General features: G+C 47.6%; 1 protein-coding gene and 1 non-coding gene across 2 annotated transcripts; one reads left to right on the forward strand and one right to left on the reverse strand.

The window, feature by feature from the left end:
- Positions 1–61: 61 nt before the first annotated feature.
- Positions 62–4266, reverse strand: LOC125445072 (transcription factor HES-7.1-B-like). Its single transcript, XM_048517902.1, has 4 exons — positions 4132–4266; positions 3440–3535; positions 3220–3298; positions 62–1944 (listed from the first exon to the last, which is right to left on the reverse strand). Exons 1-4 carry the CDS (start codon positions 4174–4176, stop codon positions 1493–1495), a joined length of 672 nt encoding a protein of 223 aa, XP_048373859.1. The 5' UTR covers positions 4177–4266; the 3' UTR covers positions 62–1492.
- Positions 4267–13876: 9610 nt separating this feature from the next.
- Positions 13877–13958, forward strand: TRNAS-CGA. The gene has a single exon. It is a non-coding gene; the product is annotated as a tRNA-Ser (tRNA).
- The last annotated feature ends 1928 nt before the right edge of the window (positions 13959–15886 follow it).

Raw genomic sequence — 15886 nt, forward strand, 5'->3', positions numbered from 1 at the left:
AAGAGTATGTAAGACTATCAAAGGTCTGGTCATGTTTCAAAATAAAGAGAACTACTCCACATTCTTTTTTTTTTAATTCCTGTTTATTACTGCAAATTTTTTTTGACAAACATAATTATTATTGGTCGAAGGCTTTATTTATTATTATTTTCCATCACTGGCTATCTGAGGCTATCAATTGCTTTCTACCTGATCTTCTGGGCATGTCTCTCTTTTTCTCTCTCTGGCACCTTAGGAGTCTCAGCTGTGGTTTTCTTACAAGGGACTAACCCCCACCCCCTGCAAAGGAAGATCAGATTGCAGTCCTTTTAGGACTGTAAATTATAAAGTTACCTAGCTTTTGCAAGTGGTCTGGAATGATGTCCACCCATGCAAACCCTCAGTACTGTAACTGCACAGATTGGCACATGGGGCAAGCCATAAGATGGCAGAGAAGGCTCACAGTTAGTTGCCATCCATGCACACGTTAGCAAAATGCACACTCCCTTGCAATGGTAGGATTATTCATCCCATGTGAGCAGAAACTATCATCACCCACAGGACCAAACTATGAAAGGATCCTGTTTAGCAACCCCTTATGTCCACCCAGTTCCCACACCATTCGGTTTCCTTCTACTTGAGAAGCATGAACAGAAAGTTACATACTGCACTTGCTTTGGACAGTATGTAAGGGCCATTCACACATGCACTTGATGTTTGCCGCCATCTAGCACCCATGTCTGAACAAACGCAGGACTGAGTCGGGTGTCAGCCACTCCTACAATGCATATTTTTTTTCAAAAAGTCTTTTTATAGTCTCTTTTTCAACCTATCCATCGCTTATTTCAAAGCGAGCCAGGATCCACGGCATGTTGCTTTTCCAAAACAGCCCCCACTCTAGAAAATATACACAAATTTGGAAGGAAAAAAAGATATCACAAGGAAAACAAACAAACCCCCTCGCTTATTTCTTACTATACATTATCAGGGCTGCCAATTTCAGGCTGCAAGATCCCTGGAGATTTGGGAGCCGGGAGTGGGTGGGGTTTGGGGGGAGACTTTAGCAGGATATAATGCCATACAATTGACCCTCCAAAGTTTCCATTTCTTCTGTCTGAAAATCTGTTGTAATTCCGGGAGTTCCCCAGGCTCCCTGTGAAAGATGGCAACCCTAACACACACATTCTCACGCACGCACGCACACACAAACACACACATATATACACACACATACACATTGTCGGTTCTCCTTGCTTCAGGGTTCTGTGTTTAAAGTCTAGGTTCATTTGACTGGCCCGCACTGCAAGATGTCAAGGGGAGATTTTTTTAAAAAATCAACTCTTTGGCTAATATGTACAAGAAAAAAACCAGGAACTTCCTCCACTTCTACCACCGCCTTCAAAAAAAATAACAAACAGGCCAACGCTTTGGCTTGATTTAAAAAACCCATAATATACAATATATAGAGAATCTCAATATACTATTTTAAAGGGGATTGCAAGGAAGGGTTCCTTCAAGGCCACGGTCTCCACACGTTCAGCGCCTGCGGAGTCTGTACCGTGGAGTTTCGCGCTTCCGAGAGTTTGTTCTGTTGCGATCGGCCGCAGCCGTCTTGCTGGGCCGGGCCAGAGCCCCGGGCTTGGTGTCCTTGATTGGCAGAGTAACTGGCAGGGGTTGGGTGCAGGACATACGCAGCACCCCCAAGGGGCGGGCTGCACCCAGCAAACACATCTGGGCTGTACCGCTCGTATCTGGGGTTGGCAGCTGCGGGCGGAGGCTGGTGCATCTCTCTCCGGGGGCTGGCAGTGATCTTTTCCATGCAGTGACAAATGTGCTCCATCAGGTAGGCCTTTTTGCCCGTGCAGACGCCCGGGCTGGCTCGGAGGAAGTGGCTCGCCTGGGTGAGGCACTCCCGGTAGCCACTGTGGTACTTCTGGAACAGGGCATCCTCTTTGAGCTTTGTCTCTGTGGTATATTCAACGACAATAAAGAAAGACAGCAACATTTTAGTTGGACCCTTGTCAACAAACCCCTCTCTCGGAAAGTCTCTGATCAGACGGACCGCCAAACACTCAAAACGGTTCTATGGCTGACTTCTTCCCCAATTTTGGGCCCTGTTTTTTTTACTGACTGGGATCCCCACTTGCCGTGGAAGCTGGCGGGTGATCTCGGGCCAGTCACAGGCTCTCACCCTAACCTACCTCACAACAGCCCTGTGAGGATAAAATGGAGGAGAGGAGAAGTATGTTAGTTCCTTTTCAGAGGCCCTCTGGGGGAGAAAGGTGGGGTATAAATAAAGTTAACAACAACACATTTCCCAGCATCGGCTCACATCCCACCCCACACAGCTGCACGAGAAGCAGAAATACAAGAAAGTCACCAGGTGCGATTCCGGGCTAGGCAAAGGTCTCCTGCTGAGTTTGGGGTCATTTAAGGCAACCCCCCATAGGATTGTCGAGGAGGCAAGAGACCGACCAAGGTGGACCAATCAAGGTGCCTCTGCATAGCAGCCCTGGACTTTGTTGATGCCTCCCACGAGCTACACCTCGGCCCTTCACAGCTGCAGGGAGATAAATTCAACAGGTGAAGTTTCACCGGCAGATTTCTGACCGCCCAGAAGGACGCTCTGCCAGGTTCAAGTGGGAATATGTATGCTCTCAGGATGAAAAGGGAGCTTCGGATAGGCCTCAGACTCCCCTCTGCCTACACGGGAACATTGGCTCAAAGCACTAGGAAATACTCCAGAAAATTGGGTGGGGAGGCCACCTCGCCCACCATGCGGCCATCCAGATGTTTTCAAGAAGCTCTCCTGCAGGGCGGGCAGGATTTCTCCAACCCTGCTGATTCCCAGGGGTTGACTGCCACTGAGCATGGAGGTTCCATTCAGACACTTCTTGACAGACTCCTCCATGAATTTGACTTAGCCAGTTGAAAACATCCTCTAAGCCTGTGACCATCACTACACCCTGGGGTTGCAAGAGTTCAACCAGTCTCCCTTAGGCTGCTTATGGTCACGGAGGTCCCCCAAACCTCACCCTCTCTGTGCCCCACCCCCCATGTCCAGGAACGTCCCAACCCAAAGTTGGCAACCAACAGCATATAGCAAACTCATGTACAAGGGAGTTAGTCTGTATTCTGTATTTCGGCTTCTTCACGTTCCCTGAAGGGCCTATGAATCTCCTTGATTATTATTTTATTATTATTATTAAAGAAAGAAAAAGGATACCAGAAACATTATACCTGATAGAGGCTGGGTCTTCAAAAACTGGACTGTCTTTTGCAAAATTTCTGCTTTCTCGACTTTGGGGTTCTTCAGTCTCTGCGAAGAAAAAAACAAAGACACAAGAAGAGGGAGGAGAGAAAAGAGAAGGGGAAGAGGAGGAATGAAAATAAAATCTTCTTTGTATGATTTGCTTTGCGGGGAGAAGTTCAGGGCAGGAGGGACGGGAGCGTCTCTTACCTCGTCCTGCGTGGCCTCAAAGAGCAGGACTCGCAGCCGGTCCAGGCTCTGGTTCATGCGGTCCCTCCGCCTTTTCTCCATCAAGGGCTTCAGCAGCTAGAGAAAGAGGGAGATGGCAGACAGGAAAGGCAAGAGCCGGGAGAAGCCACAGAGAAAGAGAGGGAGGTAGAGGCTTTGAAACAGAAAAACCCACAGTCCCCCCACCAAACCAAGCCTGGATTCTGCTCTTAGCTCCAATTGAGGGCGAAAGCCCAGCTCTCTCCCTCCAGTTGCCAACTGCCAGCTGGGGACTGGAGAACTCCTGGCGGCACGGTTGATGCCAGGTACGTTCCCCTGGGAAAAATGCACTCTACACTTCTGAGGGCCTTCCCCTCCCCAAAACTCTGTGTTCCTCAGGTTTTACCTCCAAATCTCCAAGAATTTTCCAACCTGGAATTGGCAACTTTACCTCCCACCCAAAAAAAGAAAAAAAGCAGAAGAAGAAAAAGAGTTTTGGATTTATCTCCCACCTTTCTCTCCTGCAAGGAGACTCAAGGTGGCTCACCAGCTCCTTTCCCTTCCTCTCCCCACCACAGACACCTGGGGAGGCAGGTGGGGGGCTGAGAGAGTTCAGAGAGAACTGTGACCGACCCCAAAAAGGAACTAAGAGCAGAATCCTCAGAGACCCTCAGCCAAACCAGCCAAACTGTTACCTTCTTGTCCTCTTTGCCTCCCCATTTCGGGCTTTTCATCTTCATAACTTTTGGACCCAGAGGACGGATGGACTGACGGACGGACGGATGGAAGGAAGGATGCGTGGACCCTCTCTGGCTTGCTCTGCCTGCAGACACAACTTGCCCCGTTCTCTCCCTTCAAAGGCACAAGGGGGCCTTTTTATAGGTTTTCCCCCTCCAATTCCTGCTCTCCCAGCGCCAACCGTCCCTACCCGCCCCCTCCCCTTCAACCACCTTAAGGAAATTTCTCACCTCCCTCCCCCTTGCTTTGATCTTCTTCCTCCATCCCGGGGACAGAGTGTGTCGCACACGCTTGTACTACAAAGGAGGAGGGCTGGATTTCCCACTCTAAAGCATCCCCCTCTTCTATGTCAGCTACAGCACATGCCAAAGGGGAAAGGGGGCATGATTTCATGTCTAGATCTTGCAACTTGTTGAATAGTTCCCAGCACAAATCTATCGCAGGGATCAGACAGGGCCCCTGGCAGGGAAAGTCTGTCCTTCCTGCCAACGTTTGCCAGGAAATCCACAAGGGAAAACAAGAGGTCCAGTGGGTTCTTTTTGGCACGTTTATTTTGAGCTTCCAGAGCGAGGGCTCACCTCTTCAGAAGGAAGCATCACTGGAAAGAAGCCACCATGGAATCAAATGTGGTTGGCCTTCAAAATGACACTGAATGTTTGCTTGATTTGGCTACACACAGAGGTGGGATCCAGCAGGTTCTCACCAGTTCCCGAGAGTGGGTTGCTAATTATTTGTGTGTGCCGAGAGGGGGTTATTCATTGGGTCTGCTTTTCCGTTAGAAATCCCATTAGGTCCAAAAACCATAAAGTCCTGTTGTTTCCTATGTGGCTGGTTAGCGAAGGTAGAAAACGGGATAATTCTCCCTGTTGGGCTGTTTTACAAACATGTTTTAGAAATATGGTAAAGTTCCTTGTTTAAGGAAAGTCTCCTTCTTTTGATTTCTAGAAACAAAAGTAAGTATTTGAAAGTATTAAGTATTTGACAGGCAGTCAACTAGAGGAGAAGTAGTTGTTTCTGTTGGCAGTAGACGATAGGACTTGCTATAATGAGTTTAAATGATGGACAGAAAGATACCAGCTGGAAATTAGGAACTTTTTTTTTACAGTAAGAGTTTTTTACAGTAACAGAGAAATTATTAATGCCCCGCCCCCAGAATGCCCGGCCACGCCCCCATCTTGCCCCGCCCAGCCCCATTGGCTGTGTTTGAATCCCACCACCATGGGAACCTGTTACTAAAATTTTTGGATCCCACCACTGGCTACACAGCTAACTCTTTGCAATGGCCAACCAAGGAAGACGAGAGGCAAACCACCTATGAAGCCCCTTCCGCACATGCAGAATAATGCACTTTCAATCCACTGTCACAATTGTTTGCAAGCGGATTCTGCTATTCCGCACATCTGCAAAGTGCACTGAAAATGGATTGAAAGTGCATTATTCTGCCTCTGGTCTCTTGAAAACCCTACAGGTTGCTGTGCGACAACTGTGACAGCATTTCCCCACAAAATCAGGTGCAGCTGATAGATCTTAGAAGGTGCTTTTGGAAGAGGAGGAATTTGAACTCGAGCCTCCCAGATCCCTAGGCCAAACAGCACCAAAATTGACTCTTTTACAATTCTTTTTGAATGGCAGCGGGGCCTGGCTGCAATCCAGTGGGATAGGTGGCAGGATTTGCTTCCAAGGGAATGAAAAAGGTAGATGATAAATAAAGACAAAAATCCTTTGTGGTGAAGGAGTTCAAGCATCAGACCAAGTTAAAATCCCTATCCTGCCATGGGAACACACTGGGTGACCGTGGGTCAGACACTCACTCTCAGTCTAACCTACTTCACAAGGTTGTTGTGAGAGGAAAATGGAGGAGTTATGTAAACCACCTTGTATCCTCATTGGTGGGAAAGGGGGAGTATAAATGAAGATGGAAAACGCCTAAGACTCCAACTGTGGAAGATTGGCTGAATAAAATATGGGCGTACATGGGATTAGACAAACTAACTAAAATGTTGAAAGGACGCCCATTAGAAAAATGTGAAAGAATGTGGTTAGAATTGATGAACGAACAATATGGCACGGATTTATTCTCAGCTGAGTTTAAGCTTTAGAATGGCATGCATCTATTAAGTTTCCTCTGTCTTTGGTTGACACTGTATTAGGGGTTTTTTCTCTCTTTGATTTTTATAATCTTCCCTGTTATACGAATTGGAGAAGCATGTGATATGTCATTTCTCAGATGGTTGTGAAGGTAGTAGTCAAATTGTCTGTACAATGCTAATGAAGTGTGATTTTTTTTAAAAGCCTATATGTATTCTTTTTTGAAAAAAAATCAATAAAGATGTATTGTTGAAAGCTTTTCATGCCGGAATCACTAGGGTGTTGTGGGTTTTCTGAGTTGCATGGCTGTGTTCCAGTGGCATTTTCTCCAGTAGCATCTTATGCCAGCCACAGATGCAGGCGAAACATCAGGAGAAAATGCTGCTGGCCATACACCCTGGAAAACCCACAACACCTTAATTTAATAAAGACTTTATATATTAAAAATTTACATGATGGATGGATGGATGGATGGATGGATGGATGGATGGATGGATGGATGGATGGATGGATGGATGGATGGATGGATGGATGGATGGATGGATGGATGGATGATGGATGGATGGATGGATGGATGGATGGATGGATGGATGGATGGATGGATGGATGGATGGATGGATGGATGGATGGATGGATGGGTGGGTGGGTGGGTGGGTGGATGGATGGATGGATGGATGGATGGATGGATGGATGGATGGATGGATGGATGGATGGATGGATGGATGGATGGATGGATGGATGGATGGATGGATGGATAACCAGGCTGATGCCCAGTTGGTTCAGTGCTGCCCAGTTGGTTCAGTGCAGCTAATAGCAGCTAATAATGCATCTCAACTTGCTGTGAAAAGCTTCATTTGGGTGACTGGTGTGGGAATTGCACTCTTCTGAGCTGTGAATCCTGGTGAGCCCCTGGACACCTCAGAGAACAACAAGATGTTCAGGGTCTACACTGTCGAGAGTCAAAGAGCCCTTTGTCAGATACGTCACAAGCCTCGTCAGGATGTGAAGGTTTCCTTTAGTCACCACAGGTAGTAGCCACCAATAGATCTCGAGGACGGGGGCGGGGCGGCAGAGAGTGCCCAGTTCAGTTTCCTGTTCAGGACCATCAGATAACACATATTAAGGAAGATCTTTACTAGCCAGAGACCTCATAGAGTGGCCGCAAATGAAATCATAGTTAACATAGGAGAGATCATAGGATGGATTTGGGCTCTGTTGGCAATCACTCAGTAGGACAGAAATGAGGGAAGGGTCGGTGTGGGCCAATGTTTTCAGCCGATAAAAGATGATTTTGCAGGGATCGGCTGGGATCAAAGTACCCTGAGCTGAGACCAAGCTCTCCCCTACCCCCATTTAATTTAGCTAACCTCCCAGGGAAATCCATTCACTTCCTAATGTGTCGGCCTCAATTACTGAAGAGGATTATGCACACCTCCCTCGGGCCTGCTCTCTGGGAGCTCCCCTCCTCCTCCTTTGGAGGACAATGGTTCCATCAAAGGCCCACACTCTTGCATATTTTATTCCCACCCACCCCCATCAACCCACAGAGAATCACTCATAGCTAAGTGCCACCATCAGAGCACAGCTGGGTTTAGGGAGAGAGCCATGTTCCTCTGTTCCAGAATCATAGAGCTGGAAAGGGCCAGAGAGGCCAACTAGTCCCCCCCCCCCCCCCCCCGCCACTGACGGATCAGCCTAGAGCAGTGATGGCGAACCTTTTTGAGACCGAGTGCCCAAATTGCAACCCAAAACCCACTTATTAAACACAAAGTGCCAACATGGCAATTTAACCTGAATACTGAGGTTTTAGTTTATTTATTTTATTTATTTATTTAGAGTTTTTTATACCGCCCTACCCCCAAAGGGCTCTGGGCGGTGAACAACAGTTTAAAACATACAATCAAGTCGATTTAAAATAGATACAGCGTTTAAACATATAAAACATATAAAACAGCGTCAGCAACAAAATCCAATTTTAAAAACCTCCGCAAAGGAGGGGGGAGGGGTCCCATAGATGGTGGAGGGACCCTAGAACAAGAACTAGAGTAGAAGGGGGGAGGGAGGGGGGCAAAACAGTTTAGGAAAAACAGTTGGCTCCGAGGCTTGCTTTACTCAGGAGTAAGCTTGGTGGTAGTAGGTGGCTTTGCTTTGAAGCAACCGTGCAACTCTTCCAACGGGTGAATTACGACCCTAGGAGGGTTTACTCAGAAGCAAATCCCATTGCCAGCAACCGAGCTTACTCCCAGGTAAGGGATTGAGCTTTAGTTCTTTGCAAGAAAATCAGTGGGGTTTAACAGCACTTAACAGGGTTACCTACACTGCTTCCCCAAAACTAGGTATTAGGTTTAATGCTAATAATCGAGCCCAGCGGCCAGCCTAGATGTTGGGGGGGCACTCTGTTTGCGCGTGCCCACAGAGAGGGCTGTGAGTGCCACCTCTGGCACCCGTGCCATAGGTTCGCCACCACTGGCCTAGAGCATCCCAAACAAGTGTTTGTCCAGCTGCTGCTTGAAGGCTGCAGGAGGGGGGGGGTTACCACCTCCCTGAGCAGCCGATCCCACTGTTGCACAGCCTTTAGGCCCCTTCCGCACATGCAGAATAATGCACTTTCAATCCACTTCCACAATTGTTTGCAAGTGGATTTTGCTAGTCCGCACAGTAAAATCCAGCTGCAAAGTGCATTGGAAGTGGATTAAAAGTACATTATTCTGCACGTGGGGAAGGGACCTAATTACTGTAAAAAAATTGTTCCCAATATCCATCCAAAACCATAATTTAAACCCATTATTTCAAGCCCTAGCCTCTGCTGCCAACAGGGAGCTCCCAAGAAGTGCACTGTGGCACCTAGAGGACAACCACATTATCTTGCCTGCTGAATTGACCAGTTGTTCTCCTCGTCTTCTGCTGGGTTTGAGTCTAGTAGCCCCTGAGAGACAAATGAGATTTTTTTTTGGGGGGGGGTATAAACTCTTGGGAGTCAAAGCTTCATATCTGAAGGAGGGATCTTCAACTCTCAAAATCTCATACTCAGAAATCTCACTGGTTTGTAAAAGGTTACTGGGCACGAACCTTGCTCTTTGCCTGCAAACCCTACAAAAACACGTTCCTCTGTTGAACATTGACTTGTAATCTCCTTGCGGGCAGGGACTCCTCTTATGCTATGCAAGTTCTGGTCGCCACATCTCAAAAAGGATATCGAAGAGATAGAAAAAGTGCAGAGAAGGGCAACGAGGATGATTGACGGATTGGAGCACCTTCCTTATGAGGAGAGGCTGTAGCGTTTGGAGAGGAGACGTCTGAGGGGGGATATGATTGAAGTCTATAAAATTATGCACAGGGTAGAAAATGTTGACAGAGAGAATTTTTTTCTCTCTTTCTCACAGTACTAGAACCAGGGGGCATCCATTGAAAATGCTGGGGGGAAGAATTAGGACTAATAAAAGGAAACACTTCTTCACGCAACGTGTGATTGGTGTTTGGAATATGCTGCCACAGGAGGTGGTGATGGCCACTAACCTGGATGGCTTTAAAAAGGGCTTGGACAGATTTATGGAGGAGAAGTCGATCTATGGCTACCAATCTTGATCCTCCTTGATCTCAGATTGCAAATGCCTTAGCAGACCAGGTGCTCAGGAGCAGCAGCAGCAGCAGCAGAAGGCCATTGCTTTCACCTCCTGCGTGTGAGCTCCCAAAGGCACCTGGTGGGCCACTGCGAGTAGCAGAGTGCTGGACTAGATGGACTCTGGTCTGATCCAGCAGGCCAGTTCTTATGTTCTTATAAGGGCCATGCGTATTAATTGCAAAAGACAGTGCGTGTTAATTTGAACAAAGCTGTCTGGTCTTTAAGAATGCCTCCTCCCTTGGTCTATGGGATCTCTCCCACTTGATTGCCCTTTCCTGCTTCCTGGGAGACAGCAGGCCTTTTATGGTCTTTTATTGGGGGCCGGGGTTTAGGAGGAATGGCCAACAGCTTGTGGGAACCTGCCGCCAGCAGAGATTCTCACTGCCATAAAAACCAAAGGTGTTAGAACTGACTGATAAGCCAGAAGGCAGGCGAAAAACTGAGAGTTTAAAAAAAAAAGTTTGAAAAGTTGCGAAATTTCCCAGAAGGAAGAAGACCAGGACCAAATCTCCCCCTCCCCCCCCCCAATACCTTCGAGAGTTTGATAGCTATGAACTGAGTCAAGAACGAAACCTTTTCGTCCAGCCTTTTATCATGCTGGAATTGGGGTTCCTCCAGTGAAACCTATTGGTGGGAGAAGTCTTTCTTTGCACAGGACAGGTTTCTCTTAGGGAATTCACAGCCGGAAGAAGACTCTTCGGGTCTTAGCGGTTTCAACGGAAGACTAAGAACATAAGAACATAAGAACTAGCCTGCTGGATCAGACCAGAGTCCATCTAGTCCAGCACTCTGCTACTCGCAGTGGCCCACCAGGTGCCTTTGGGAGCTCACATGCAGGAGGTGAAAGCAAGGGCCTTAAGAACATAAGAACTAGCCTGCTGGATCAGACCAGAGTCCATCTAGTCCAGCACTCTGCTACTGAGTAGCTGGCCACCAGGTGCGCTGGAGCTTCCATTGCAGGATGTGAAAACAAAGGGCCTTAAGAACATAAGAAAAGTGCAGGATGGGCCAGTCCATCCTAGTCCCAGCACTCCTTTCTTGCAGTGGCTCCAAATTCAGGGTGCCTTTGGGAGCTCACGTACAGGATGTGAAAGCAAGGGCCTTAAGAACATAAGAAAGAGCCTGCTGGATCAGACCAGAGTCCATCTAGTCCAGCACTCTGCTACTTGCAGTGGCCCACCGGGTGCCTTTGGGAGCTCACGTGCAGGATGTGAAAGCAATGGCCTTAAGAACATAAGAAAGAGCCTGCTGGATCAGACCAGAGTCCATCTAGTCCAGCACTCTGCTACTTGCAGTGGCCCACCGGGTGTCTTTGGGAGCTCACGTGCAGGATGTGAAAGCAATGGCCTTAAGAGACATAAGAAAGAGCCTGCTGGATCAGACCAGAGTCCATCTAGTCCAGCATTCTGCTACTCGCAGTGGCCCACCAGGTGCCTTTGGGAGCTCACATGCAGGATGTGAAAGCAATGGCCTTAAGAACATAAGAGAAAGAGCCTGCTGATCAGACCAGAGTCCATCTAGGTCCAGCATTCTGTTACCTCAAGTAGGGCTCACCAGGTGCCTTTTAAGCTCACAGGGAGGTGAAAGCAATGGCTCAAGAACATCATAAGAACTAGTCTGCTTGGATCAGTAACCAGAGTCCATCTAGTCCAGCATTCTGCTACTCGCAGTGGCCCACCAGGTGCCTTTGGGAGCTCACGTGCAGGATGTGAAAGCAAGGGCCTTCTGCTGCTGCTGCTCCGGAGCACTTGGTCTGCTAAGGCATTTGCAATCTGAGATCAAGGAGGATCAAGATTGGTAGCCATAGATCGACTTCTCCTCCATAAATCTGTCCAAGCCCTTTTTAAGGCTATCCAGGTTAGTGGCCATCACCACCTCCTATGGCAGCATATTCCAAACACCAATCACACGTTGCGTGAAGAAGTGTTTCCTTTTATTAGTCCTAATTCTTCCCCCCAGCATTTTCAATGGATGCCCCCTGGACTAGAAGACTCTTGAGGGGAAAGAGTCTGTCAGTGGCTATTTGACCCGGCCACAGCGTTGCCAACCTCAAGGCACTGCCTGGACATCTCCCAGAAATATAGCTCATGTCTTCACATTACAGAGTTCAGTTCCTCTGGAGAAAATCATAGAGTTGGAGGAGACCCCAAGGGCCATCAAGTCCAACCCCCTGCCATGCAGGAACACGCAATCAAAGCACTCCTGACAGATTGCCATCCAGCCTCTCTTTACAAACCTCCAAAGAAGGAGACTCCACCACCCTCCGAGGTAGTGCGTTCCGTGGACAGCCCTGACTGTCAGGAAGTTTTTCCTGATGTTTAGGTGGAATCTCTTTTCCTTCACTTTGAGCCCATTCCTCGTGGTCCTAGTCTCTGGAGCCGCAGAAAACAGGCTTGCTCCCTCCCCAACATGGCATCTCTTCAAATATCTAAACATGGCTATCATGTCACCTCTTAACTTTCACTTCTGCAGACAACCCCAGCTCCCTAAGTCTCTCCTTGTAGGGCATGGATTCCAGACCTTTTCCCATTTTAGTTGCCCTCCTATGGACCTGTTCCAGCTTGTCAGTATCTGTCAGGAGTGCTTTGATTGTGTGCTCCCATATGGCAGGGGGTTGGACTTGATGGCCCTTGGGGGTCTCTTCCAACTCTGAGTGCCTGATTCCACGATCTGTCTAGTGCAGTGTGCTAACCAGTGGCCAACCAGTTCCACAAAAGGGCACATAGGCCTTCCCCTGATGTTGCCTCCACGAATCCAATTCCCATTAAAAACCATCCATGCCGTCACCACATCCTCTGGCAGCAGATTCCACACATACACCCCCCCCACACACACACACTGTGTCATTTTATAAACCTCTTTCATGTTCACTCTTAAGACTTTTCAGTTGTAAAAAGAGAGGTTCAGTATTATGTGCCTTCCTATCCAAACACCTCTTAAGGAGTTCGGAACTCCATACTGGAAGGAACTCTATTTGATCATGGAAAGGGGATGGGTATAAACTTTAAGTCACTTCCTTTATGCATGTTTGATTCAACATCAGTTGGAGACAAAAGTAAGTTTTAAAATAAGTTTTAGTTGGTGGCAAATACCGAGATATGCCCCCGGCCCCGGGGGCAAAATGTTCTGCCTCTTGAAACTCTTGTCTTACTCTGTATGATCTGCCTTTAGTCCCAGTGACAATAGAGGACTAAAAAGTGAATGAATGAATGAATGAATGAATGAATGAATGAATGAATGAATGAACGAACGAACAAAGGAATGTCACCAACACTAAGCATTTTAAGTTTTTAAAAATGCTTTCTCCCCCCGCCCCCCCCCCAAATATATTTGGAATTAGGGAGTTAGGCTTTCTAGGCAGGTGCCAAACATCTGAACGGTTTGGAGAATTTGAAAACGTTTATTACTTTAACTACGTGGTGTCATAAGCAATTTTGTGTATTGTAATTCTAGGCGATATTGAATTGAGTAAATCAGAAACGTTTGGGGCAGGAAGAAAGGATAAACAACCAAGGGGTTAACCAACTATTCGTTGGATTGGTTCTGGTGGGTTTTTCAATCATTAGTTGGATGATTTTGGCAACATGGAACTTCCATGTTCTGAAGAAGTATACCTCTGGATGCCAGTAGCTTCCAGGCAGCAACTTGGGGCGGGGGTTCTTTGTGACCCTCCCTGCTTTGGGGGTTTCCTGGGGGCATGTGTTAGTGGCTGAAACAATATTAGATGCCCCCTTGATAGGATCCAGCAGGGCTCTTATGATCTGAGCTATTTTGTTCTTCGGTCTAATCCACCACAGTTTGCCTCTCTGTGCATAGAAATGCGGGTACCAAGGGAAAGGACTCTGGCCTGAATTTCTGCCTGACCTCCTAGCTTTCTGCCTTAGGGGATTTCTGCCTGAGTGATGCCACAGTCTGCCAAACCAGCCTCTGCCTGCAGCCCCCAAGCGTAGGTAGAGGGCTTGAGTGACGTGTTCAAATTCTACCAGCGGGTGGCTGTGGTGGCCGAGTGGTTAAGGCGTTGGACTCGAAATCCAATAGGGTTTCCCTGCGCAGGTTCGAATCCTGCTCACAGCGAGGAGCCGACCGTTTTTATGGCTCTTCGCGCAGCGCAAAAAACTCGCTGGGTGACCGCTGCGATCTCGCGGGGAAAAGACGCTCGGATGTGGCAGGGCTTTTTGTGGCTCACTTGCTAAGCCTAGGTCAGTTTCATTCCCTGCAAAGTCCCCGCCACGCGGGCGTTTCAAAGCGTGCCTCTGGGCACGAATTCCAGTCCTCCCGCAATTGCATCCTTGCGCATCGGATCCGTCTTTTGCAAATAATTCAAGAAGGGAATAATTGCAGGCGACATTGTATATATTTTACGCTGCCACCCATTGGGCTGTTTCCAACAGGGCAATATATGCACAATTGTATAATAAATATAATAAAACTATATATTCATCATGGGAGAAGGATTTATTATTTATCTATCTATCTATCTATCTATCTATCTATCTATCTACCTACCTACCTACCTACCTACCTACCTACCTACCTACCTACCTACCTACCTACCTACCTACCTATCTATCTATCTATCTATCTATCTATCTATCTATCTATCTATCTATCTATCTATCTATCTATCTATCTATCTATCTATCTATCTATCTATCTATCTATCTATCTATCTATCTATCTATCTATCTTGCAGTGCTCGGTTTCGAACATGAGAAAACGGTGAAAGGACAGACATCCCCTTCGGGGCCCAGCGCCAAGAAAGGATCGGGTCCAGCAAAGGAATCTAGCCACCATGCTGGGCTTGGGGGTGTTCAGGCAGGTGTGGGCCCCAGCATCCGTCCGCCCCCCCCCCGCCCTTTCCTCATTGAAGTCCCCAACCGACCCAGCTCCCAAGTAACACGAGAATCTGTTGCAGGCACTCTGCGCATGCTCTGCCTCTCTTTGCCTTGGCCTTCCCAGGGCCTGGGGCTAGGAGCGTGGATCGGGGCTTCTACCTGTAAGCCTCGTGGGACCGTTGACACTGGCAAATGTAGCTTTGATAAAAGGGAACAGGGGAGAGCAGCAATTTCACCCCCTCCTCCCAATCCAGCTGTTCCAGAGGCGTGGGGGGTTTTTTTGTTCCCTTGGGAAAATGCATCCTTTCCGACCCCGCCACGCCCCCACCCGATGGCAGAATTGCAAAACAGCCCTTTGATCCCGGACGGTTGGCACTTTGCAGGGTGTTTACAAATTCACCCCCCCCCTCCCCCTCCGCCTTCTGCTGTCCACGCGCCCGGGGTACCTGTCAGCGTGTGTGGGGAATCTGGTGAATTTCAAAGCAATCCCTGCCCCACCCCCAAAGGCAGGCTTGGCCAAAGTCATCCAGGCATCCAAAGCAAATCAGAAAATGGAAAGATTTTCGATCCCCCCCCCTTTCAGCCCGTTTTAGCAGACAGTCATTCGACAGGTGGAGCTTCCCCTGCCAGGGAAAGCCTTCCCTAGTGAATTTCCGTCTGCTCTGGGAAGCACTGAGGAAAAGAGACCATCTGAACCATCTGAAAAGAGACCATCAAAAAGGATATCGAAGAGATAGAAAAAGTGCAGAGAAGGGCAACGAGGATGATTGAAGGATTGGAGCACCTTCCTTATGAGGAGAGGCTGCAGCGTTTGGGGCTCTTTTGTTTGGAGAGGAGACGTCTGAGGGGGGATATGATTGAAGTCTATAAAATTATAGAAATCCCATAAATAAATAAATAAATAAATAAATAAATGAATGAATGAATGAATGAATGAATGAATGAATGAATGAATGAATGAATGAATGAATGAATAAATAAATAAATAAATAAATAAATAAAAATTATGCACAGGGTAGAAAATGTGGACAGAGAGAAATTTTTCTCTCTTTCTCACAATACTAGAACCAGGAGGTATTCATTGAAAATGCTGGGGGGAAGAATTTGGACTAATAAAAGGAAACACTTCTTCGCGCAACGTGTGATTGGTGTTTGGAATATGCTGCC

This window comes from Sphaerodactylus townsendi, linkage group LG15 (assembly GCF_021028975.2).
Source record: "Sphaerodactylus townsendi isolate TG3544 linkage group LG15, MPM_Stown_v2.3, whole genome shotgun sequence".
Classification (NCBI taxonomy): domain Eukaryota; kingdom Metazoa; phylum Chordata; class Lepidosauria; order Squamata; family Sphaerodactylidae; genus Sphaerodactylus; species Sphaerodactylus townsendi.